Genomic DNA, 25,408 nt, shown 5'->3' with positions numbered 1-25,408 from the left:
AGTTTATATGTTTCACAATGGAAATGGGAAATAACCTTATATCCACTTTAGTGGAATTTCATCTTGAGGTTTAGAATGGGATTAGAACAATTCTGAATGTATACATTTGGCTACCCGACTGAGTTCCCCAGCATATTTAAATACAGGAATGGAGAAAAGAGCCAAACAATGTCTCAGTAATGAGGTGTCCAGCAACTGTCACAAAAGCCTCATTTGGGGGGTAAGAGGTGATAAATACTGTACCCAGGTGTACAGCTAACCCAGACAAGTGGGGTACTGATAGCTGCGCAAAGGGATTTCAGAAGCAAAAGTAAGAGCAGCCCCAGGACCCTGCTGATAGCTGCGCACACTGCTAATTCACCTCAGTGGGCAGGCACCTCTGAGCTCAATTAACCCTGATCCCCAAGGCCACCCATAAACCCCGAGGTAAACATGGCTTTCCTGGCCCTTGCTTTCCATCAATGAAATAGATCATTTCTACTGGAGGCTGGCGTGCGATTCCAGCTTATAAATTCACCTTGCTGATGAAGAGCCTGATGCTTCTAGTGCAAGTGAGCAGGCATTTGAATCTTGCAACATTGATTCTGTAAATCAGAATTTTGAATTGCTGAGGGCACCTGTGATTTCTTCCGCCTTACATGGCTATTGGAAGGACATATAAACAGTCTGGAGGTAGAGCAGGTGATAGGAAATGTCCCCTGGTGCAATTGTCTGCACACAGAGCATTAGTCGTTAAATATGTACTGGAGGCTGTATGATTTCTTTCTTTTCTTTTTTTCTTCTCATTCTTCCCTCTCTTTTCCTTCTCACCACGACCATTGTTCAGAAGCAAATTGGAAATCTGGTAATTAGGCCCTGACTCACGGTGTAGTATTAGCGTCCCGAGCCAAAGTTCAACACCCTGAAATGAAATTTAAACCAATTAATCTGTTAGATTTTTATCGCTTGTCCGTGTTTTCTCAGCAATTCCCCCAGCACGTGGCCTTTGATCAACTCTCATACAAACGCTAAAATGTGTGCCTGCTGCTAGCAAGATGGGAATGACATTAACATGGTACTCATAAAACAATCAGAGCAGAGAAGCCCTCAAACAGGCAGGGCATAGTAATATTTAATAAAAGCGCACACATAATCTTCAGAATTAGCATTTTGTGCCTTGCAGTACCTTTGGGAGAAGAGCTTTTATTTGTGGAGTGATCATTATTATAACAAAGAAGAGCTACCTAATAATTTCCACTTTAACTCTGCAATGTGCCATGAGCATTTCAGAGCCATTATGCTAAACTGTGGTGGGGTAATCATGTTATTGTCATAGTTTGAAGGAAAGAAAATCTCCTCTACTTTGGTGACTGTTGGGGTGGGGGAGGAGGTAAAACAAAAGGAAAAAAAAAAAAGCCCTACAAAACCCCCATTTTTATTTTCAATGAGATTTAGAACCAAGAATTGGCTTACTGTCTTTGTGGATATCTTGAGCGTGAAAATTCATTGGCAAGGAAGAAGGAATCTATTAATTAAATCAAGAGTTGGCTGGTCAAAGTAGTTTTGTATTCAAATCCACCCATCTCCCCCATTCCATAAAATTTTTCTTGGAGATAGAAAATTGTATTGATTATTACATTCCTGGGCTGGCTTGAACTCTTTCATAAATCTTTTCACCTTCAGATTCCACTTCACACTCAACCTACGCTGTGACTATCAAAACCTCTCTCCTTGTCTTCCCTCTGCATCTCTCTGGCTGTCCTGCATGAAAGAAAAACAAGTCCTTGGCTGCCTTCAGATGTTCTCTGAGCTTTCTCAGAAAAAACTTACCCAGAAGGAAGAGGAAAGGAGAAGCTCAGGGTTTGTTAGCAAAGCTGGGTTTTTTTCTTAATTAGTATCGATTTGCTCTAAAAAGCACAAGTTTTATTCTTTCTCAGAATTAAATGCTCTGCTGTTATTTAAATTTTTTTATTATGGTGATGTATTACCTTAATATACATTGAACATTTTGAACCACACAGTCAACTATAGAGTAAAATTGAATAGTCTCCTTTCTCTGTTACTCTTGCCATATTTCTTTTTCATATGGCCCCATTGGGAACAGTTGTATACATTCTTCCAGACTTTTTTCTATTATGCCTGTTCACACATAACCACACACACACACATGCACACACACACACACACCTACACACACAGGCTCATATATATAATTTTTTAAATTAACAGGATCACACTATTCATTAGACTACAAATTGACTTTTTTGCTTACTAATTTTGACATTCTTCCATGTCAGTTTATAGAAACTTTTTCCACCCATTCTAATGACACTCCTAAAAGTCTACAGTATGGATAGACATATACCCTAATTTGTTTAACCTCTCTTTGACCGAGGGCACCTGGACTCTGGAATTGTTTTACTCTCAATATTGCAGTGAACATTTGGGTACCTGTAGATTTAGGCACATTTGCAAGTATTTCCTGAGCTGTTTTTAATCTGGCAAGTTTGTTTGTGACTAAAGTAAAAGGAAAATGGTGGCCTACAAGTTAAATTTAGCCTACAAACATTTTGTTTATCCTACACATTAAAAAAAAAATTAGTTGTCAGCACCTGAAGGCTGGAAAATTTCACATTAAAGTTTTGGCTCCCAGCTTCTTTAGAAAGATGGAAAGACCAGACCACCATGGGCTCACATTTACATGTGGCTGCCAAGGGCTGCAGCTCCCCCAGTTCTGAGTGTCAGCAGCGTTCATTTCATGCTTGTTCTGAAATCCTGAGCTGCTGCATTCATTTGCGTTTCTTTTCCTGGCCTGTACAGATCTGTGTGTTCTAAACAGTTGCCGCTGGGCCTGAACTGTTTAGCTAGTTGAAATGTTTTCTACCTTGCACTATTGGCGTTTTAGAGTTCTTCATTTTGGGAACCACCCCATGCATTGCTGGATACTTAGCATCCTTGATTTGCAGGGACCAGTACAGGGAACGAACTTCCCATCCCCAGCCCTCTCTCTCAGTGGGACAGCCCAGGATTCCGTAACATATGTTCCAAGCTTTGCGGTGGGGCAGTACCACAGAGCCTCCTCTCAAGGCTGCTATGATGCACAAATGTGTAGGAGCACCTTTAGGACCCTTTGAGGTCTAAACTCAGAAAAGGCTGCATGACTTACTTGTTTAGACGAGAATGACCTCTAGTTTCTGAGCCAGGACAATGGGTGGTGAGAATACAGAAGTAGATTGGATCAAGGGCTGTGTCTCTTTTTTCCTGGAGTACTTCCTTCAAGACTTTTTTTCCCCTTCAAAATTAAGAGGTGGTGTCCTATATTGTCTCCTCACCAAGTAATCTCTGGAAGCTTGATGCTCTTTCCTCTGATTAGTTGGCATGTTTCTTTGTTTCTGGCTGGTTGTTTACATAATTTGAAAACATTCCTTTAGAAGTGTTTGAAAGTGAACACACACAGACACACACCTACAAATAACACATGGAGAGAAGTGGGGGTGATGGTGGGGCTCAAATCCAAAACCAGCAGTTCTTCCTGCTATTATAACATCTTTACTGTAGGAGAGCCTGTCAAAGATACACACCCTTCCCCCTTCAGTGCAACGATGAGAAAGCCTGGAGGAGCCCATACTCATCAGAAGAAATATGCTTGAGTGATTTAAAAAGAAAAAATAAAAAATAAATTAAATCCCAAAGCTAATGCAGATGATAATAAAACCAAGACTATCTAGTGGTTTATGAGGATAATCACAGGGTTAACATTTAATGATACCACTGGATTCCATACTTTGCCATGAGATAAGACTCTTTCCATACCAGGTTCAGTTAAACCAATATCCTGTCCTTTCCAGAAGTATCCAGGGATATAGCAACACTTTTCTATTCCACTCTAGCCACTAAGTATACTGAGTTAAATATTAAGAATTAAGATTTTGAGACATTAATTAGAGTGTTTCCAAACTGCTCTTATTTTAAGAATTTTACATAGTTGTTAAATGCAGTTATTTATCTTATAAATTGAAATGATACTATATTGTAACATTGGTTTAGAAGTAGTCAATCATGCATTTAAACATTTTTACTTTCAAAGAACTATTTTGTTTAAGAAGTCCTATGCCTGTGGAGCATTAATCACAACCTTGATGTATGTTAAAAATTGGACAAGGATTTTCAAGTCATGAATCATTTACATTTTCTTGATTAATTATTTTGTTTTTGGGAGAAAGTGGAGAAGAGAAAAGGCATCTGAACTGCCCAGTTTTAGTTGTAAATGCATTACTATGAGTTCAGCCAACACGAAATGTTTAGTTTGGATATTTCTTAATTTTTCTGTGAAATTTTATAAGATTAATTTGAACCATAATCAAACCCATTCTATTTGCGTGTATGGTGGCACGTGAACAATGGTCCCACTGGATTGGGTTTAATATTTTTTTTTCTTCTTGCAAAAGTTGAACCATGACATTTTGCCAAATTTGACATAGTCCAATAATTTTTTTCTAGTTTTTTTCCTGTTAACATTAACTGGTGCTCTCATTGGCTTCAATACTTGGAAAGTCAGTCTTGGATACTTACTGAACTTTTATTATAGATGAGGGTCTCTTTTCCTTTCCTCATACAATACCACCCTTGCTTTAGAATTTTGCCTTGTTCCTGTTCATAAAAATAATCATGAGAACAGCAGTATGGTGTTGTGGAGTTCAGAATCCTTGGTGGCACGAAGGTGCCCTCAGAAATTCCAAAGATATACTGCTACAATTACATTTATGCCCAGCAATTTTGTTGAAAGTATGCCATGCTCATCTGGCAAACCACCTCTAGTCTCTTTGGAATCATGGTATTTGCAAATTATTTCCCATCTCCAAGGGTCATTTATAATGGAAAGAGAAGATATATGAAATTTTGAAGAAGTCCATTCTAGATTTTTATGCCTGGGAATGATAATGAAGCAAAGGTTGTGGAACTCTCTGTGGTTCAGCCCTGACTCAGCTACTTGGTTACATAATTTACGTTGAGTGACCTGTGTACTTTGCATCTATAAAATAGGATCCATGATATTTGTTAAAAATAATCTTAATGAGTTTCAATAAAGAATGAAGGCATGGAGTGAGAATCATTGCCTGCTCTGTCCTCCTCTCTTTCTTGCTTCCTATTGAATGTAAATGTTTATCTAAAATATCTGTGGGTTTTCTTTTTAAGAGATACATTTAATTTTGAAGCAGTTCTATGAGGCTTCCATTGTGTTCTGAAAGTCACCTTTTAAAAAAAATCTTTAGTATTTTGTAAATTAAATTTTGCCTCTTTTTTTTCTTGAGATCTCAAGTTTGAAAATCAGTTGGGTAAAATATATGTATCTCAATAGAAACAATGAAAAAAACACTTTTAAAAACTGAAATTGCACCCTTAGGTTTCAGGTTCTAATGCGGCTAGGAAATGTTGAGATCTTGAGGGACTTTCTGTTAGTGAAAAGATGAAAGATTTTTTTTCTTTTTCTCAAGCCTCCCATCATTAAAGTTTGGTTCTAACAGCAGACTCCTTCTCTTTTTCATGTGTGTTGAAAAGCAGCTACTCCCTGTATCAAAGCCATCAGCCCGAGTGAAGGATGGACGACGGGAGGCGCGACTGTGATCATCATAGGGGACAATTTCTTTGATGGGTTACAGGTCATATTCGGTACCATGCTGGTCTGGAGTGAGGTAGGTGTTGTCTGAACATTAATATCTAATGGCTTGGTGTAGTTGAGGACTGTCTACACTTGAATTTCTAATAGAGTGTGTAGAATTTAGTGGTGCCACTCTGGGTAGGCCAGCTCCAGCCTACAGAACTTTGAGAAACTAGAAAAGATGGGTTGGGTGTACCAGGAGACATCACTTTCTACTGGAATGACTTCCATCCTCTGGCCCAAAGGCACAGGGAGAACTTCTGTTTTGTCCTTTGCTCTCTTGGGCTAGCCATGGTGTGGAGGTCTTACAGAAAAGAGATGCAAAGTCACAAAATTATAGGAGAAGCCTTTTCCGAATTTTAACAAAGTAGGGATCTGTGAACATGGAGTCTATTGTGGGGTCTTCAGGGAACACCATTCATGTGACAGTAATAATCCAGGTGTAGGTAGGTCTTGATTTACTCAATGGCTCTTCATCAGAGATGAGTGGTTTTCCAGAGGAACTTAAGGAACCCAGGGCTTCTTCCAGCCCTAGGAATTTATAGCTCTCAGGCATCTCCATGTGTGACTGCAGCCATATGAAAATGACTATGTTCTATTTATTCAGGGCTTTCCAAGCACTGTGGTCATTATTTTAAATTGCCAATTAACTTGTCTGGCAATAATCAATGTTAACTCAAAACCACCAAGCAAAAACTTCACCATTGTGTAGAAGCCATGGCAAACTTGCCATTGTTTTCTAAATTCTGAGCTTCAATTTTGTAGCCAGTGTGCCCCGAGCCCCTTTTCTGTCACCTCCCCAAAGTCTGCAATGTCTGGAATAAGAACAATATTTGGGCTACAGAGTACCGTTGAGCTTGTTCATCCCACTCACTTTACAAGTAGCCATATGAATTGCTAAACTTTATTGAGACTGTATGCTAGGTACCATGCTGAGCTCTTGACATAGATCATCCCAATTTTCCCTCTACACTACAAGGTAACTACTCTTGGCATGCATCTTCTTGGTAAGGATACTGAGGTTTAGAGATGTCTATTTACATAACCCAAAAGCAGCCACCCAGAGCCCATGGAGTGTAAGCGATATGTAGATGGCCACACAAAGAAGTTAGCAGCAGAACTGGATCTAGAGCTCAGTTTTCTTTTTCTATTTCTAATTGTCCTCCAATGACACCATTGTTGAGCCCATCTAGATATGTTGTGTTTTTCTCTATAGAGGGGCCATTGAGATATGCAGAGAGTTAAAACTGTGATAGTTGAGTATGTTTATCTTTCCAAAGTGGAGACTGTCCTTTTTAAGCCTTCTGTGCACATTTCCCACTGCCAATCACCTACTCAGGCAACCCTTTGCCAGCCTGTGCTAACACTGTCTCTCTATTTCCCAAGCAGCCAACAAGTGGTATGTGTTTGGCTAGAGAATTAAAGCTTCATAAAACTAAATCAGAAATGGTGCTTCTCCGTTCACTAAACTAATTGTCGTCTAAGTTGGAACATTCCAGGCATGAAAGTTGGACTGAACTCACCTGAGGACTGTGCCTATTCTTTGTTGGAATGGCTGGGTTATAAAATTAGAAGCATCCTATACATCGCATAATTTTCTGCCAGTCTGGCGTCTTCATCCCTGTTGGAGACAGCAGTCCTCACGAGGACAACTGCTCCCAGGTCCTGTGGGCTGTATCTTCATCCCTTTCTATCCCTTGTTCTATTGCTTATCATGGAAGTTGAAAGAAGGGGAAAAATAAATATAACATGAACTTCTTGCTCCATATTATTGTTGTCAAAATGAGGCCTGAGAAGTGAGACTCAGAATTGGCAGCAAGACCCCCTGACCCTGAGATCAAGGTGGGTCAGTCTGAAGCTTCCTTTAAAATGATGTGCCTCTCTTAATCCAAGTGTACCTCCCTTGATGTGGAATAAGGGCTTTGACAATCAGGAAGCCATTAATTTGCGCCTCCACCTTCTCCTTGGTCAAGGTCCCCCTATTTTCTCTCAGTTCCCTCACGTTCTTGCCCTCTTTTGGGAACAGGTAAGGGAGGTTAAATTCTAACTTAGACTTGTCCAAATTGCTTTAAAGGATCTGTTTCCATATAGTAAAATCTACACAAGTCATGAAAATGAAATCCAACCAAGGCCATATACCTTTGCCCTCCTCCCTCCTTGACCCCTCCACTGCCATTGCCTCACAAGGACCAGAAGCCCCTCACGGTGGATCTGGGTGGGTCCACCCAGGATGTGAGGGTACGGGCTGCATGCCCCTCCTTTGCCAACCTCCTCCTCCCAAGCTCCTCTCTTTTGTGGCTATGCCACAAACCAACTATGACCTCTTCCCAGTGGAAACCTACCACTTAGTTTCCCCAAATGTTTAAGCAGTTACTCTTTTAAAATAAATAAATCCCTTGCAGTATTAGCAGCTAGATGTCTGGAGAGAGGGCTTTAATTTGGCTGTGATCAGCTTGATAATCCTGACATTCAGAAAAATGAGCCTTGCAGAGGTGAACTTTTTGTAAATATTCTAAACAATTTATGTATTTAGATTTTCCTATGGGCTAATTGACAGATACTATTTTTTTCTCCCTTTTAGTGGAGGGAGAGAATTTGATACTGCTCCAAATTCAAAAATCCCTTGTATAATGAGGAGAAGTTGGAAAATAGCTTAAATTCATTCAGGGTTTATCATATGTAGGCACTTTATGGGTGTTATTTCATATGATCCTCACGATAGCCCTGTGTTAGATATGTGTGAGGAAACAGTGTCAGAGAGGTTAAGAACCTTGCCCGCCATCACACAGATTGTGCTAAAGATGGAACTTGAACTACAATGTATGCTTTTCCAAAGGAAATAAAAGCCCAAGTTAATGAGAAGACAAATGGAATATTGAGAAAGGGAAGAAGGACAGAACGAGGAGAGAAAAAAGGAAGTGCATAGTAACTGAGGTAGTGCAGTAGTAGTAGTATTTGCAATAAATAGTAATAACTGTGGTTGTTGTTTTTAATAAAATAAAATTGTGTAAGTGCCTTTTATTTTGGGGTGGACAAAAAATATGAACCAATTTTGGGCCATTTCTCCAGGCTCCCATTAGATAGTATCAGAACTTGATACTTTGAATATTTAAGAGAAGATATGTATGACAAGGCTATAGAAAAATACAGAGTATGACTAATGTTAGCTAATACCCACTGAGCACATAGTTTGTGCAAGATACTACACTAAGCATTTGGTATGGTTCTCATGAGAGCCTTGTGACATCTCTATACTATATTGTTGTCGGACAGCTATGTCTGGGGAGGTCTCTCCCTATGCAGTAGGTGAAACCTCAACCCAGATGGGAGGATTCTTGACTCTGATTGAGAAAGAATTCTCTACCAGGTCAGACAAATTTGGTAAGGAAGGAATTCATTAAAGCAAGAGTAGTGAATGGCAGCAGCCTGCAGGTTGTAGAAAACGAGGAAGAACAGAGGCAGGAAAGGGAAGCTCACTGGATTCCTGCTCAGAGTAGGGCAAATCCCTTGACAACTCCTAAAGCCAGGGTCACCTGGCATCCAGTGTCCACTTGAATCTGCAGAGCATGGGGACTAAGCGACTACTGCCCAGGATTTAGGGGAGCTGTGGAGCACTGGATGGAGTGAGTTTATGTTCTGAGAATTTCCACTTCCCTATTGGTCTGAAATGAAACAGAGAGAGTAAAGGATTATGTTAAGACCAGAAAACTGAATGAAATAGCTAAGTGACAAAGACATTTACCACCAGAGGTGGAGGTTGGAGAGTTCTTGTCTCTATCGTGGAAAAGAGTTCAGAGACAAGTGCAATTGACTTATGCAACAATAAAGTCTATATGATAAGACACTATAGACTAAGATGGGAATGTGGACAACCTCAGAGAGGAGGCCCATTTAAGGGTTTAGGGTTCAGGGCTTTAAAGGGCCTTTTGGGTAGGGGTCAGCATAAGGCATGATGTATACAGGTGATTCATAATTCTTTTGAAGTTTTGTCTTAAGAATAGGGTTATTTAGGTGACTGTTGACCCAGATCTTGATATTCTTTATCCATATCAGGTTCATTTACACTTCAGAGGTCTATCACTTGCTCTGGTTACAAAGTTACTTAATTGATTAAGGGGCTGGAAGAAGAGGAAAAACAGCACATAGATTAAGTTAAAGAATAAGCTGGGCCTTTTTCGCAGGCTAAGTACGTTTTTACGACAGCATGACCCTCGCTCCATGTCCTGCCCTACCTCAGTGTTGTTCTCATTTTACTGATGAGGAAATCGAGGCTTAGGGAAGTTAAATAAGTTGTTCAGTTTTCAAGTGGTGAACATGGGATTTGAACCCAGACAGTCCAACTCCAGAGCTCATCTTCTTAACTATCCATGATTTAGCTATGCCAAAATTCTTATCCTAGGATGTTGCTGCATCAGACTAGGGTGTGCTGACCACCATTGCCATTGATGCCTGGTACTGGGGGTATCTTAATAGTTATTTTCACTTTCCAAGGTAAGGTAGACTTTGCACTGTAGAGAATCAGAGAGGTAAGAGTGATCCTTTCATTTTCTAGTGGTGTAAGTTTGTAGGTGGAGCCATTAGCTTCTAGGAAAAATTTATCCTTATGAAGGATAAATACCTTATGTTAGAGCCAGAAGCCAAACCTCTTCTTTCATCTATATAAGTCACATTAGGCCAGACGGTTAACCTGCCTGGCCTCATCTCTCGAGTAGGACCCCTCTCTATCCAAGTCTTCATCTCCCAGCCACATGAACTCTTGAGGTTATGCCACCTTGAAGATCTACTTCTAATTTTAAGTAGACTTTTATCTCTTCTCCATTTCCTTATTCTAAAGCCCAAAGCACTCAAGAAGCAGTCTGGTGGGCCAGGACAAGCAAACAACATTTTAGATCAGTGGCTGATGCTATTATTTGGAGTCTTAGCTAAAGAATTTTAAAAAGAGCCAAAGAAAATAGGCCTGGTTTAATTTGCCCTCATCCATGCTCTTCCCCTACCAACCCGATCTTTTGCAAATGAATAGTTCAGTTTAGCTCACCGATTGCCCCCTGAGGCTTGGGGAAAGAAAAAGGGGCACTCCGTTGCTTCTAACTCGGGGCTGCCTTCTGCGAGCTCCCGAGTTTGGGGGGAACCGGTGGCTTTCTTGTGAATTTGGTGCACCATCTTTTTACTCTTCCTCCTTCTTTCTTGGCCTGTTTCCTCTCTCTTTTTTTACAGAGCAAATTATTTTACTGATACTATTGTTATTCTTATGCTGCTTTCCCCAAAAGACTTAAAAAAATATTTATAGTATTTTATATATAAACCCAGGAAAAACCAACAGAGTTGATGTGTGCTATGTTTAATGTGGGTTGAGTTTTCTCTGGACCAGAGATGTACTTGGTTGTTTTTGCTTTTCCACCAACATGTGATTTGCAAGAGAGAGAGCCTTCTGCTACTGGTTTGTAGAGCTAATTGTTATTTTAATATCTCCTTTTGAATTCTAATTTCTAAGCCATGAGTGCTGGTTGGCAACGCCTGTTGGGTGTCTAGCCCGGGAATAGTTACTGCAGGAGATTCAAGTTAGGCTTTGTTGGGATCTGGTGTTTTATTTGGAATGAGTACTTGCTCCCATGAAGCAAATTAGAGAGTTACATAATATATTTATATAATCCGATGTCAAATAAATGGCTTAAAATTCAAGGCGAGGTTCTAGAAGGCAGAGAGGGTGGTATATAGTCAGAAATAAGACGATTTGCATAACCAATCACGCTCCTGTTACGTGTGGGTGGATCTCCGTGCTAGACGTTTTAGGCTCTCGCAATCCTTTTATTTAGTTACTGAAATCTCTGAGAGGATGTTTACAGTTTAAGATATTTAAGCTGCCCATCAAGAGAGTACAATGGTGGGACTGGCCAGGAGCAAAGGGTGGAGGGAATTGTAGACAGACAAGCACTCAAGAAAAGTTTTAGATTGGATGTGGTAGCAGTCAGGAGACCTGTGTATTAATTGCAGTCTTTCCACTGCCCAATCAGAGGGTCTAGATTTTAGCATTGAACCCTGGGCCTCAGTTTCCCCATCTGAAAATGAGATGCTTGACAAATCCTCTTTGAAGTCAGCTACAATGCTGTAATTCCTTTTATTTTGCATTTGCTCCCTTGAAAATCGCTCCAAAGTTAAAAAGGGGGAGTGATGATGGGTAGGAAGTAACTTCTTTTCTTCCCCTACTGCTCTTTACTTACGGAACACACTTGCCATGTATAAATATCACGTTTATTTGCAAAAGGATTCTTTGAACTTCATCAAAGCCATTTAATTAGCCACACAATTGGATCTCTCTATTGATATGTCTTCAGTCAATATTTTCACTCTCTACATTTCAGATTTTGTTATCTGATGTAAACCTGAGACTTATAGCACAGTGTTGCTCTAATTCATCTTCCAGGTAGTTCTATGGAATATGACAGCTCTTTGAGACACCAATAGTTACCCCATGGGAGATGAGAGAAGTTCTCCCTGGTAAGTTTGGGAAATGTTGAGTCAAATAAATTCAGCTAGTTCCTGTAGTAGAACTTTGCAGAGTATTTGAGGTACTGATGTGCACTGTGGCACCCTAAGGTGTAGTAGGCAGCAATGTCCCAAGCTTTTGTGACCACAGAACCTTTATTCAGCAATCACCTTACAGGTAGATATATTAGAGATGGCTGAGGTGCATTTGAATTTCATGTTTCTGAAGTAAAATCATGAAATTCAATCATGAAGTGATTGGGCTAAAGTAGATGTGAGAAAATCATCTGAAATATTTGGAGAGAATTATTCAGATTAGACTAGGAATGTTTACAGCCATTATTCTCTAATGTTGTAAGGCTTTGAACAGAGTTTCTCTCATATTTTGCATCTGGTTTTAGTCAGTGCACACTTGGCATTAGATACCATGTGATTTTATAGGACAACTATATCTAAACATTGCCAGCGCCAACAAATAGACTCACCTGGGGGCTACATATTGTCTTCTTCATCAGATGAAGGTTTTCTTCAACGGCATTCCCTGACATAGAGAGAAGTCAACAGGAGCTGCTCTGGGGGCAGACCTATGGGTAAATAAAGTTGGGGGTTGAGAAGTGATTCTGCTTCTTGGTTCCAAGCATTGGAAAACAAGGTTTTAAATGTAGTTCCTGATTTCTTTCCTTCCTCCTATCTATCTCTACTTTCCACTTTCATTTGTACCTATAGCACAGAGGAAGAATTGTAAATAAAAAATAGTATTTGCTCCTTTGTGGCATTAAAGAATGAATGGCTGCAACTCATACATGTTCCCACTGGACGTTTCCCAGGCCTTTATGTTCTGCCTTTCCTTTTACTGAGCCACATGTACAGTCACAAAACTGTGATGGCTTTGACGAACCTTTCCAGTCATCGAGTGCAGCTGTTTTGTTTCGGAAGTGAGGAAAAGAGGTTCCAGAGCCATATAGTGACTTGTCCCTGGGACCACATCAGCTAGTCAGTGCTAGGATTACAGTCCAGTTCTCCTGACACTGACTTCAGCCTTCACTCAGCTTTCTCTAGTGCCAGGTTTTCTCATGACATTTCCACAGTCTTTTAACATCCTTCCTTATACTTACCAAACCCTCCCGAAGTTTATACATGAGGGCATCGGCACTCTAATGACTGTTATCTATACAATATTTGTATGAGATACAATTCCACTAAAATCAAAAGAAAACTAAGAAAGGTGGGGAAGGACATGATCTCAAATATCTTTTTCAAAATTTCATAATTAATATAAATACTATACAAACAGCTGTGCTATTTTATATGTATTGAAATTTACATATATGTATTTAATTCAAAGTTGGCTAAATGAATGGACTTAAAATAAAAAATTGCAAACTTTTTCTAAATATGTAGGTTGTCAAGTTTATATTCAGCCTGTACTTATCACCTGCTAAGCGGAAGATGCTTAATGCAAAATTATAAGCTTTATTTGTAAAGAATAAATAGGGCAGTCTGAATCAGTTGCAATAAATTTTGAAGATTATTTTGAAGATTACCTTTCAAGCCTTTTATTTCATGGGGAATCATTTCTAAATGAGCCAGCATACATATTTAAAAAGCAAATTAAAAATAGTCTAATGGCCTTTTAAATTCAGTTACATAGTTACAACCATGCTCACCTTATTCCTAAAAGTGCTTTAATCATGTTTTTATTTTTAATGACTAAGGCATTTGAAATCTATCCTCTCTACTGGTAATTATGGGTTAGTTAAAAATGACTTTAATATGATATTTTCAGTTAGTTGTTTACAGTACATTCAAGAGGTACATGTGTGGGCCTATAACATGAAAATGAAACCACAGAAATAAGATGCATTTCTAGTTTTAACATGAATCAAAGGAAGAATTCACACCTGGCTGCAGTCATGTGACTCTTATGAGGAAAATGGGTATCTGTGTAGTGGTCCGTTCATTTCACATATGTGCTCATTGGCGATTGCTGGAATGGCTCCCTGGTGGTCTGAGCCACAGCCTTCCTCCTCATACAAATGGACTGGCTTCCGCTTTGCTAAAGCTACCATGCCTTAGTTTGGGATTCAAGCTCGCCCCCTTAAGGATCTGGCCTTTCTTTTCAATATTCTTGCCCACTATTCATCTTAATTTATGCTCTAGTCGCACTGAGTTGTTAGCTGCTCCTTCGGCCCTTGGTGAGCCTCTATGCTCTTGTCTTGCTTATGCCATTCCTCCTTCCACGTGCTTTTCCATCCTCTCTGTACCCAAATCCTTCTGCTTTCAAGATCCAGTAAACTACCACTTTTGTCTATGAGATCTTCCCTCATAGCTCCAGGTATTGAATATTTTCTCTTCCGTCTTAATTCCTTCATGGACTTTTCTGTACCATATTATGTTTCCTATAACTTTCTGTTGTGATTAAAGGGGTGCTTTCTTCCCTGAAAGCAGGATCGAAGCTAAATTTAGTGTAGCCTCTTACAGCATCTAACACATAGCCTTGCACATCAGAGGCATTAATTTATACAAATTGATATAAAATTGTGTTGAGTGACACTACCTCTTCATTCATTCACTCATTCAAACAAATGCTCCTTATTAGCAACTGTTGTATTCAATGATGCTTCAAAGTGTCAGCACCACATAGACATATGGCAATTTGTTTTTTGTTAATGCATGTGTGGTTAGGTAGTTTATATTTAGATATACTTATTGTTCAGTATGGATGTACCTGAATGCCTTAGTGTAAATCTGTTGGATATGGTGAGGATTAGTAGTAATAAAACTAATGTTTTTTTAAGTGACTGATACCTGTGAGGCCTTCTCCTAAACTCATTACAGGCATCATGTCAATTGATCCTTATAAAAACACTAATCAGACACCTAGTCCTCTCCCTGTCCCATCTCCCTTTCCTAATAATGAAACTGAAGGCCAGACAAGTTTAGTGACTTTCCAAAGGTCCCACAGCTGGCAATTTGCAAAGTTGGCCTTGAACCAAAGTCTGTCTGACTCCTGATCCATCTCTTAATCATCTAATAAGAAAGTAGTGCAACCTCATTTATCTGGAGAAGAGTGTTGTTACAATAATGTCAACTCTCCAGAATTCAGTATGAAACCAGAAGTCAGCAAAAAGAAATAAGTAAATATATAAAATAACAGACTTTGGGGCAACCAGAATAGTAATTTTTAACAAACTATGTTATCTCTTTTCCCAGGTTCTGCCAAATTAAAGGGAGCGAACTAGAGGCAGGTTGTTAGAAGCAGGCTCAGTGGCAGCAGAAGAGACAGTTTAATGTCAAGGGCAGAGATGGAAAAACCTAAAAAGCAGATGTAGAGCTGTATTACTGTGCAGCACATTAATGACCGTTCATCACGACAGTGGCCCTGAGTCATCAGGAAAGAGGCGGCAATTACATTCAGTATTCTCTCTAAAACAGTGAGATGCGTGCAATGCATCCTCAGAAGACTTCCAGGGAAAGCAGCTCTGGTGGCACAGTATTGAAAGGCGGCTTCCGTTTTCTGTAAAGCTCACTTCCTGGTAGGGCATGTTAAATGAGGAATTACTGAATACATATGCAAGTATCAATGTATACAGGATGCCAGTATGAACTATTAACACAAGAAAATGTTAGAATGAGTCTCTGTTTGGTATCTTACAGTTTTGATATCCTTTCCTTAAAGTTTTGAAAGACTTGAAAATTCTTTTGCTAAAAGGTGAAGTCACTTCCTCCTACCCCATCCATCAGTCTTTGGACTCTGATGTTTTTCTTTTCCTAATTCCGTAGGCAAAGATTCTGTCCTGCAAACCACCAACTTTGATAACAAACCTTTAGACCCTTCCATTAACCTACCCAGCTTTGCCTTTTCTTTTATATTTTAATTTTCAAACAAACAAGCAGTAACCCAGGACGCTAAGCCAGACTTGAGTGGGGAATGATGTTCCTTGTTGACTGAATTTAGAAAAATAAGCCTTGAGAAAGAGCTCATTGTGCAGTCTCCAACCACAGGCGCTGGCCCTGCTGCTGTCCAGCCCTCTCCTTCTGGAAGACTTTGGGCCTCAGGAACTCACCAATGCTTTTCCAGCTCCCAGATGGTCAGGATGGGATCCAGTCTTTAATGGGGCCCAATTGGCACAGGACTGACATCCTGGGAAAAGAGCTGGAGAAAGTTTATTTAAAAAATAAATTACTGAAAAATAAATAAATAAATCAACCCACAAAACCCAAGGTAGTTGAAGAATAATGTATTTACTTTAGCCTTTTTCTCCCAAATCTGTTATTTTGAAAGATGATCTTATTGCTGTTTTATTTTGCACAATTAACTGCATTGATTTAGGGACCTCGTTACTTCCTTGGTCAGAAGAATTGGGCAGTATATTTCTGTGAATGGTTAGTGAGGGTACCAGAATGTTTGGGAGGGCAGCAAAGGAGACGTACTTATTTTAGCAAAAAGATTTTTGAATAGCATGGTATTGATTATTTCTTTTTTGTAGATTCACAAGGGACTTTATTAAATCTTTATCCTAAATTATTAGTGGTGGTTAATGGCATTGCAGTATTTATTCACTCAATGTTCAACAACTATTTATTGAGTGCCTACTAGTTCTCAGGCACTGAGAAAACTGGGAACATAGTAGTGAAAACAAGAAAGGCAAAGTTTTTATCCTCGTGGGGCTTATAACATTCTTGTTGGGGGATGCAGCCAATAAATAGAAAAATCTATCTACATCTCCCTACTATGTATGTGTGTCTATGTCTATATTGTATGACAGAAATTTCAGACAGTGCTAAGGAATATTGGTGATTATCCAAAAGCTAGGTTTTAAATTCCCTGTTTAACTCAGTTCCTGAGACTTCAGTTTCAAAAGTCTCTGCTGACATTCATACATAAAGTTTATCTTTGGGAATTCATGTGACCCAACATATTTTGTTAAACATTGGTTTAAAGTCATTTTCTTGAAAGGACAAAAGGAAACCAGGATGTTTGTGAAACGGTAGATGCCTCCACTGGCTTTCTCTCATGTTCCCTGAGAAATCATATACTGCCTTTGAGACAGGCGATTCTTAGGAACAAAAAAATCTGTGTTATGAAACCCAGAGAAAGAACTCTGATTAGGGAATCAACCAGAATACACTGAGGGACTCAGGAGAAGAGCTGGCATCCCCTGATTTATGTTGTATCTACTTTAGGGGAATAGAGATATAATATGGAGGTCCAGCCAGTATAGTTACCACGAATATATACTTTTCATATTTCAGCTTCCTTTAGGAACTCCTGAAAATAGTATTTTTTAAACGCCACATTTAAACTACAGAAAGACGAATGTTCTGGAGTGGAGGGAAAATAAATCTGCTTGTTTGGTCACTACCACTGTGGTGTCTCTTTAAAAATCCTTAGTCAATTTGGTTTTGAAGCTTTAATTATGTTTTTATGTTACAGTTTCCTTATTTAAGTGTCTGCTTCATGTCCATCACTCAGCACCCCCTGCCTATCTCAAAAGAGAGTTGGATATTATTATCCTAATTGAGGAGAAGAGAGAATGCTGTGAGAATTATTAATACATACATTAAAAAATTAATCTGGAAAGTGCTTTAAGGTCCCTAGAGAAGCTCTACCCGAACACAAAGCATATTTAACATTATTACAAGTACTCCCACAGAGCAGATAGGCCAGTGCGGTGTGAGATGAGTAAACTGAGGCTGAGGGTGACGAGGGGTGCATGGGCCAGAGTACACGGGCTTTAGGACCCAGTCCCTTCGGTGGGGAGCACCTAAAGACCACAGTACCAGGGTCCCCTCTGGGCTTCCTCTAGGCATGAGTGTTCATTATTTTTCCAAAGAAGAAGCTTTTCCTTCCTTTTACCCCTTCTTTTTGAGTCTTTGCTTGTTTTGGACTTTTTTTTAAAACTTTTTAGTGTTGAAAATGATTAAGGCTAAAATATTAAATCCTAAGGCTTGCCATGAAAACTCACCAGTGTGGTTTCTAGTAATCCCAGTTATTCTTTGGCTTTGTGGCTTGGAACTTCAAATTGCATTTATTTCATGTAGTCTCATTGGTTGGAAAACATGTCTTAAGGCTTATCTTGGAATTCCTTTTTGTTTCCTAAGAAATAATACTCAGGCAGCCTCTCAGCAACGAGGAAAGTTATTTTGAGTACCTACTATGTCCCTATAATATTTGAGGATGTAGGAGAAGCTGAGGACCCAATCCATCCCGTCTGTGGCGGAGGTAGGCTGAAGGGTGCGTGCAGCAGCAGCTATAGGAAAATAATGAACAGTAGCAGTAGGGACAGCTGTGGCTGTAGGATGGCAGTCTCCAGTCAGGCGAACTTGCTGTTTCTAATTGGTTCCCTGGCCATATTTCTTTACTTACCTGAAACTCACTTTACTCATCTGTGAGCCAGAGAATGCCCTCAACACTAGAGGGTAGAATCATCGAAGGAGCCTTGAAGAGTCCTTGGCACATAGAAGACAACGAAAGGTCACTGCTGCAGAAATCACCATTAAGGTTATTCCCATTGTTCATTTAGTGGGAGCCCAAGTCATACAAATAAAAGGTACTACTGGCTCATGGAGAAAAAAGCAATTACCAAGTCTCGCTCTTTTCCCCCCAGAATTCTATGTGTTTCCATTAACATTTTTAAATACAAAATACTCTCATTTACTTACCATGTGGGTCAGGCGTTTGACACTTCAGTAGGCTTTTATGAAAACCATTTGGAGAATTGTCCTCTCCTGTGGCCCTGTTCTGGGCTTCCAGAATTTACAGACTGCCTCTTTGGAGTTTTGCATCCACACCCATGCATCCTCCACAACCCTCCTTGGGGAAAAGTTTGCCTCTCCTCTTTCTCGCTCTTCTGTCGAGGACAGGCCCCAGCCAGCATCTGTGCTCCATTTCGCTTGTAACCACAGCCACTTTAACTCGCACCCAGAGGCCGGAGCAAGCATGCCTCACCCAGCCGCCTACCACAGGCTCTCCTGCCCTTGTGCTCTGGAAAAGAGAAAATGCTCAAACAAGCAGCTTGAAGGGAGCATAATTTCTGCTGCCAGCATGTCCTTGAGGAGCTGGCAGACTCTCCCAGAGCCTTACAGAGACCATGTGTGTTTTTATCATTGTAATGCCACACTTAAAAATTGTTTCTCCTGATGATATTAGTGCATTCGTATTGCTGAGAAGTTAGAGAATTCAGAGAGTTATGCAGAGGAAAATAAAATCACCTGTAATCTTGTCATCTAGTGATACCTTCTCTTGACACTTTGATAATTTTCCTTTTAGCCATTCTTTCATGCAGATATATATTTAACTCTGATATAATCACATGCCATGTATATTGCACAAAACTAGTATTTACTTTTGGTCTTTAGTACTTTTTTCTTAAAATTAATACCTGCAAATGTATGAATTTATTTATTCTAAAATTATTTATGTGATTACTATTTCCTGTGCAAAAACACACGCATGTGCAGATATACACATACATATACACAGGAGGAGGAAGAGAGGATAAGAATCAAATATGATTGTCTAAGAACAGTGGACTCTTACGGGTAGAGATTATTATGCCTAATGGAGTCAACATCTACTGGAATTCACCTAATTTATGTAAGTGTTTATTCCAGAAATATTTTGGAAATATCATGTACCTAAGGCATTAAGTTAAATACTTAGAGGACACAAACAGGAATCAGATCTTGTCACTGATCTCAGGGACTGTCTTATGGGAGAAAGATGTGTAGGAAAATCTTCATGGCACAAAGCAAAATGGGAAAGTGTTATAAATGCCATAATTATATAAATTCTTACAAAGATGCAGCTAACTCTGACTCTTCAGATCAGGTGAAACATACTGCCAGAAAGAGCATATGGTCAGGCCCTTAAAGAACAAGTAGAATATCCGTAGGGAAATGTTTAGACAAGAGATGGTATGAAAAAGCAAAGAGGTTAGGCAAGGGTGTGGTGCAGTAATGTCCTGCTTTCCAGAATGTGGAATGACAAAGTGGGGAGAATGACTGAAAGGGGAGGTCGGCTGCCAGGCCATGGAGCACTATGCCAGAGTCTGAACTGTATACTGAACATAGGGGCAGGTGAGAGTTTGAGCAGAGAATGACATGATGAGCTTGTATTTGGAGAAGATGATCCTGGTGGAGAAAGTAGAAGTGGAGATCATTTAGGAAGCAGTTATAATACTGTAATAGTCTGAGTAAGAAATGGTGACAGCCTGAATCGGAAAAACTAAATAAGCAAAGAGCTGGTGAGCTCAATGGGGGAAAATCAACATGACTAAAAGAAACATTGAAGGAAGAAAAAATAAAGATGACCCCAAGTTTTCTCTTTTGAGTGATTCAAATGATAGTGCCCCCTTAACTGAAAGAGGGAACACAGAAGTAGTAAGATCATAAATTAGCTTGGGTTATGTTGAGATTGAGGTGGCCCTAAGACATGTTTGGGGAGATGCTGCTATTCTGCTGCCAATTAAAGTTCAGTGCTTGGCCAAAGAGATCAAATCCTATAGGTGTAGATTTGGAAGTCAGTTTAGCTGAGGTGGTTGAGCCAACGACTGACCTCAAGAAATGTCAGGCAAGTAAAAAGAGAAGAAAATATAGAACATAACTTGTAAAATTTTTCAAGTAACAGTTGGCAGAAAGGAAAGGTTGGCAAATGAGGAAAACAGGAACCAAATACGAGAGAAGAGTTCAGGAAAACACTTATTTACAGGTACAAGTGGTAGGTTTGGGTTTTCATCCTGGTGTTTCAAATAATAATCATTAGCTTACCTGACCCTCAGCTTTTCGCATCTGGAATATATATCCTAAAAGGATGGGTTTTAAAAGATAATAAATGTAAAAATGCTTTGGTAAGCCATCAGACACTTTGCAAGTCTTGGGACTTTGAGTCAGTGTCACAGAAATGAAGAAAGTGGAGACCTCCAAGAAGGGAAAAAGTAGTGGCAGATGCTACAGAGTTTCAGAAGAATATTATTTTTAGCTGAACTCATTTGGTTTGTGATTTAAGGAAGTTAAGTCAAAAGGGTGAATCTTTCTCTAAAGACTTAGAATAGGATTTTCCAAAGTATGTAGCACGTGTCCCTGGTAGGACAGGAGGCGATTATATTTTTGTTTGTTTTGCTTTATATTTTTTTATTGAAGTATAGTTGGTATACAATATTATGTTGGTTGCAAGTACACAACACAGTGATTCAACAGTTACATACACTATTAAATGCTCACCCCACCTAGTGCAGTTACTATCTGCAACATAAAAAGATGTTACAGAATCATTGGCTATATTCTCCATGTTGTACTACTGTCCCCATGACTATCTTATATTATGATTGAGAATTTTGTGCCCATTTTTACCCTTCAACCTACCCACCCGTCAACCCCAACCCCTCCCCCATCGTAACTACCCATAGCTCCTCAGTGTCTTTGAGTCTACTGCTGTTTTATTCATTTTGTTTTGTTTTGTTTTTAGATCCCATTTGTAAGTGAAATCATATGGTATTTGTCTTCCTCTGCTTGGCTTATTTCTCTTAGCAAAATACCTTCTAGGTCTACCTAGGTTGTCACAATAGCAGGATTTCCTTCTTTTTTATGGCTGAATAATATTCCATTGTGTATAGGTACTACATCTTCTTTATCCATTCACCTATTGATGGATACGTTTTGCTTCTGTATCTTGGTTATTGTAAATAATATGGCAATAAACATAGGGGTGCGTGTATCTTTTCAAATCAGATATTTTGTTTTCAAGTAAATTCCTAGAAGTGGAGTTACTGGGTATTATGGTATTTCTATTCTTACCTTTTTGAGGAACCTCCATACTGCTTTCCAGAGTGGTTGAACTAATTTACATTCTCACTAGTAGTGTAGGAGGCTTCATTTTCTCAACATCCCCACCAACACTGTTACTTCTTGTCTTTTGGATAGTGGCCATTCTGACTGATATGAGATGGTATCTCATTGTGGTTTTGATTTGCATTTCCCTGATGATTAGTGATGTAGAGCATCTTTCATGTGCCTGTTGGCCATCTGTATGTCTTTTTTGGAAAACTGTCTATTCAGGTCCTCTGCCCATTTTTTAATTGGGTTATTAGGGGTTTTTCTCAGTGTTGAGTCATATGAGTTCTTTATATATTTTGGATGTTAACCCATTATAGGATATATCATTTATGAATATACACAGGAGACAATTTTGGATTTGACACAGTAGAACTGAATCACATAGTGAGAATATTCTTTTGTTTCTCTTTTAATCCTTCTGATTTATGTTGAGGGAGAAAGTCTTAGTTAGAGCAAATAGTCTGTAACATCTCATACTAGCTAATGTCCCTTTTCAATAAACACCTTCACGCTGTCAACATTATCTAGATAGAATTTAACAATATCACAGTAACTTTAAGGTTACCGTCTATAATACCTTCTTATTTTGGTGGGGATATCAGCTTTCCAGTTGCAGTAGTGAGATAAAGTTTCCTTTTAAAATAAGGTGTTTTAAACAACAAGGTAATCAATTTTAAAAATATTAAGAACATAATTGTGTAGGTGGTGGGTATAGATATGGCTAAACTGACAGAGTGGTATTCCCATGATGGAAGTTTGGAAAATAATAGACTTAGGAGAGCCCATCCTCCTTCCGTTGTTTGGAGCAGCTGCCTTAGCTCAGCCACGTTGGAACAATGCTGGAAATCTACCCTGCAACGGGGAAGTGTGGAGGTCTTGGCTCCTGGACTTCCAGATCTAGACCCTGTTCTTCTCCTCTGTTGGGTCAATTTTTGGAACCAGTAGACTTTTCTGGACTCCTCTGTTCTTATCTGTTAAAAAGTGAGTGTCACTTTTGAAGGATTACTAGCATTCCTTCAAGTAATTAATTCTGTGATTCTTTGAGTGATTAGTAAATAAGCCTATGCTTTCAAACTGGTAGAAGTTAAAATGTTTTTCCTCTACAAGTCATCAAAATATGACAATGCCGAAGCTGTTCGCAGACAAACATCCACAGCAAGGAGAATATCAACAAATTCATTCTCTAATGAGGATTCATATTCTACTTCATCTGTGAAGGATAGTTATTTCAATAAGGAATCTCTGCTTTAGTTAGGGAGATTGATTAAAACTGCAAATGAAATTGTAAATGAAAACTTGTTTCAATTCCCTGAGCCTAGTGCTTTATGCTAACACCCCCCAAGTCAGTAGTTTCATTGCAGTCATATCTAATCAATCCATAAAGTCCATGAATTTTGTGCCTTATTGCAACTCTTGGTTTGTAAGTCCTGATTCTTAAAAAGATGTCTCCATTCATCTACTTACTAATCTTTCCATCTTTTAAAATCTATTTCCCTGAGAAGAGAGAGGGCAGGTGAAGTATTTTCTAACTGGCTGAAAGTTCTCCTAAGTATTTTTGTAAGTTAATGTTACCCTACAATCCAAGTTACTCTTACAAATAGAAGCAAACCACCTGTTTGGAATATAACAGTAGGGTGACTTCTGTCATCAAAAACAGTCAACTGGGCAGTAAACGAAAAATGGATATAGCATGAGGATAGAAAAAAGCACACACAGTCCTTGGATCTGAAAAATTTGCGTTTGTCACTACCTTTAGAAAGTTTCTGTATGCACGTTTTCTTCTCTATGATTAAACAGGATGTATTTGTTCTTGTCAGTTTTTGAACTGCATGCCTGTCATTCTCTGCTCTCATGAAGGTGCTCTTGTGCAAGCACCTTAATCATTGTAAGATTCATGTTTTCAATCTGACAAAAAGGGAAAATGATATAAACCATTGTTCTGACTGAATTAGTGTTTGTATGTAAAATCTTCAGCAACGTGTAGATACCTCCTAGGTACTCAACAAGTTTTAATTCCCAACTTTGTAAAAACACTGTCTGAGCAGTTGAGATTAAACATGTACTTGATTTTGGAAGATTATCGTCTACTTCCCTTCAGAGCCTCTTTCCTTCTTCTATTCTCTACACAGTAGTAAACTTGATTTCCTGGTTCTGATGCTTACAGATTAGAAGAGCAGATTAGCAGATGTAAAGGCACTGGGAGGAGAAAGACAAAGAAAATGAATAAAATAGAAATAACTTAGAAACTATAGCTATGGAGCCATGTAGTACAGGGGAAAACAGCCCCTTAGTCTACTGTAGTCACTTAGGGCTTGTCTATAGCACTGCAAGTTATAGCAAGGGGTAATCCAAAGACAATCTTGATTTATCAAAGCTACATGAAATTGTATATTCTTTGCTTATTTTAGAAAACATGCAGTACATATTAGAAGAAATTCAATATGAAACGGACAAAATTTTAAGTAAATTTTTTTTTGCTTTTACAGGTAAACCCTTAGCTACCCAAAAAATCAGCCCTAGAGATGAATTGTCTGCAAGGGTTCCACATAAGCAGGGCTTTACTGAAATGTTATTTGTATACCTCCAGCAAATAAGCTAAGGTTCCACACATTCTATTCTATGGAAGAGGAAAGGCATTTCTAATTACCAAGTGAATGCAGATGGCCTTTCCTTTAGGTTCAAGAAAGATCATTTGACTTGTGGAAGTGTGTGTGGACCTTTGCAGCAGCACCTTTCATACACTTCCCAGGAGCTTGGTGTTAGCCCCATCTGCCCAGATGGAACCCAGGGGCTGGCATTCACGGATGTCACCTTGATTGTCATGGTGTCACCTATGATTTTCAGGGCAAAACATTTGAACTGGGCCTGATCTGCTCATTAAAACAAACTCCTGTCTGAGTCATCCCTATAAGAACAGCAAAAACATAAGTCAGCACAGACTCAAGTGCCCCACCATTGCATACTGACTCAGCCCCACAAATACTGAACTAAATCAATGTGAAAGGAGTCAAGCAGTGGATAACTGCAGACAGCATGGAGCGACAACATGTAGAATCTAGCACTGTCGGAGGTCAATCAGTCAAATACCAGGGCTGGATTTTTCAAAGAACCAGATAATGCCAGTTTTATGGCCATTAATAACATTCTAGTTATATAAACAAAGATAAGAGTAATAAAAAATTAACTCTGCTTCTCTGTGTCATCTGATTGCCAACAGGGTTCAGAAATGAACTTTCTCATTGTGCACATGGCATTGCACAGTGGGTCAGTGATCATTCTGCAGCCCCCCTCCCCAACCTTCCGTTTCCCTTTTATGGACAGCCCTTAGTTCTGCCAGATCCATAAGCTATTCTTTGGTTTCCCTTTAAAGCTCTTTGATTGTGCCTCTGGTAGTTAATATACCAAATGGTCTTTGGGGGTATTTCATACGTGTGCCCTGCAGCTAATCAG

At 39.2% G+C, this 25,408-nt stretch overlaps 1 protein-coding gene across 12 annotated transcripts in view; it reads left to right on the top strand.

Moving 5' to 3' along the window:
• EBF1 (EBF transcription factor 1) overlaps positions 1-25,408 on the top strand; it is a 372,669-nt gene that overhangs the window by 268,934 nt on the left and 78,327 nt on the right. For 8 of the 12 annotated variants that reach the window (XM_017681188.3, XM_017681195.3, XM_017681193.3 and 5 more), the window contains one exon: positions 5,539-5,672. In XM_017681188.3, the coding sequence (XP_017536677.1) occupies positions 5,539-5,672 (134 nt within the window). The remainder of the gene's footprint in view (positions 1-5,538; positions 5,673-25,408) is intronic. The other 4 variants (XM_017681196.3, XM_017681194.3, XM_017681192.3 and 1 more) reach the window with 1 other exon arrangement.

This window comes from Manis javanica, chromosome 1 (genome assembly GCF_040802235.1).
Source record: "Manis javanica isolate MJ-LG chromosome 1, MJ_LKY, whole genome shotgun sequence".
NCBI classification, from domain to species: domain Eukaryota; kingdom Metazoa; phylum Chordata; class Mammalia; order Pholidota; family Manidae; genus Manis; species Manis javanica.
The sequence above is the reverse complement of the archived record's forward strand: the minus strand, read 5'-3'. Positions and strand labels throughout refer to the sequence as shown.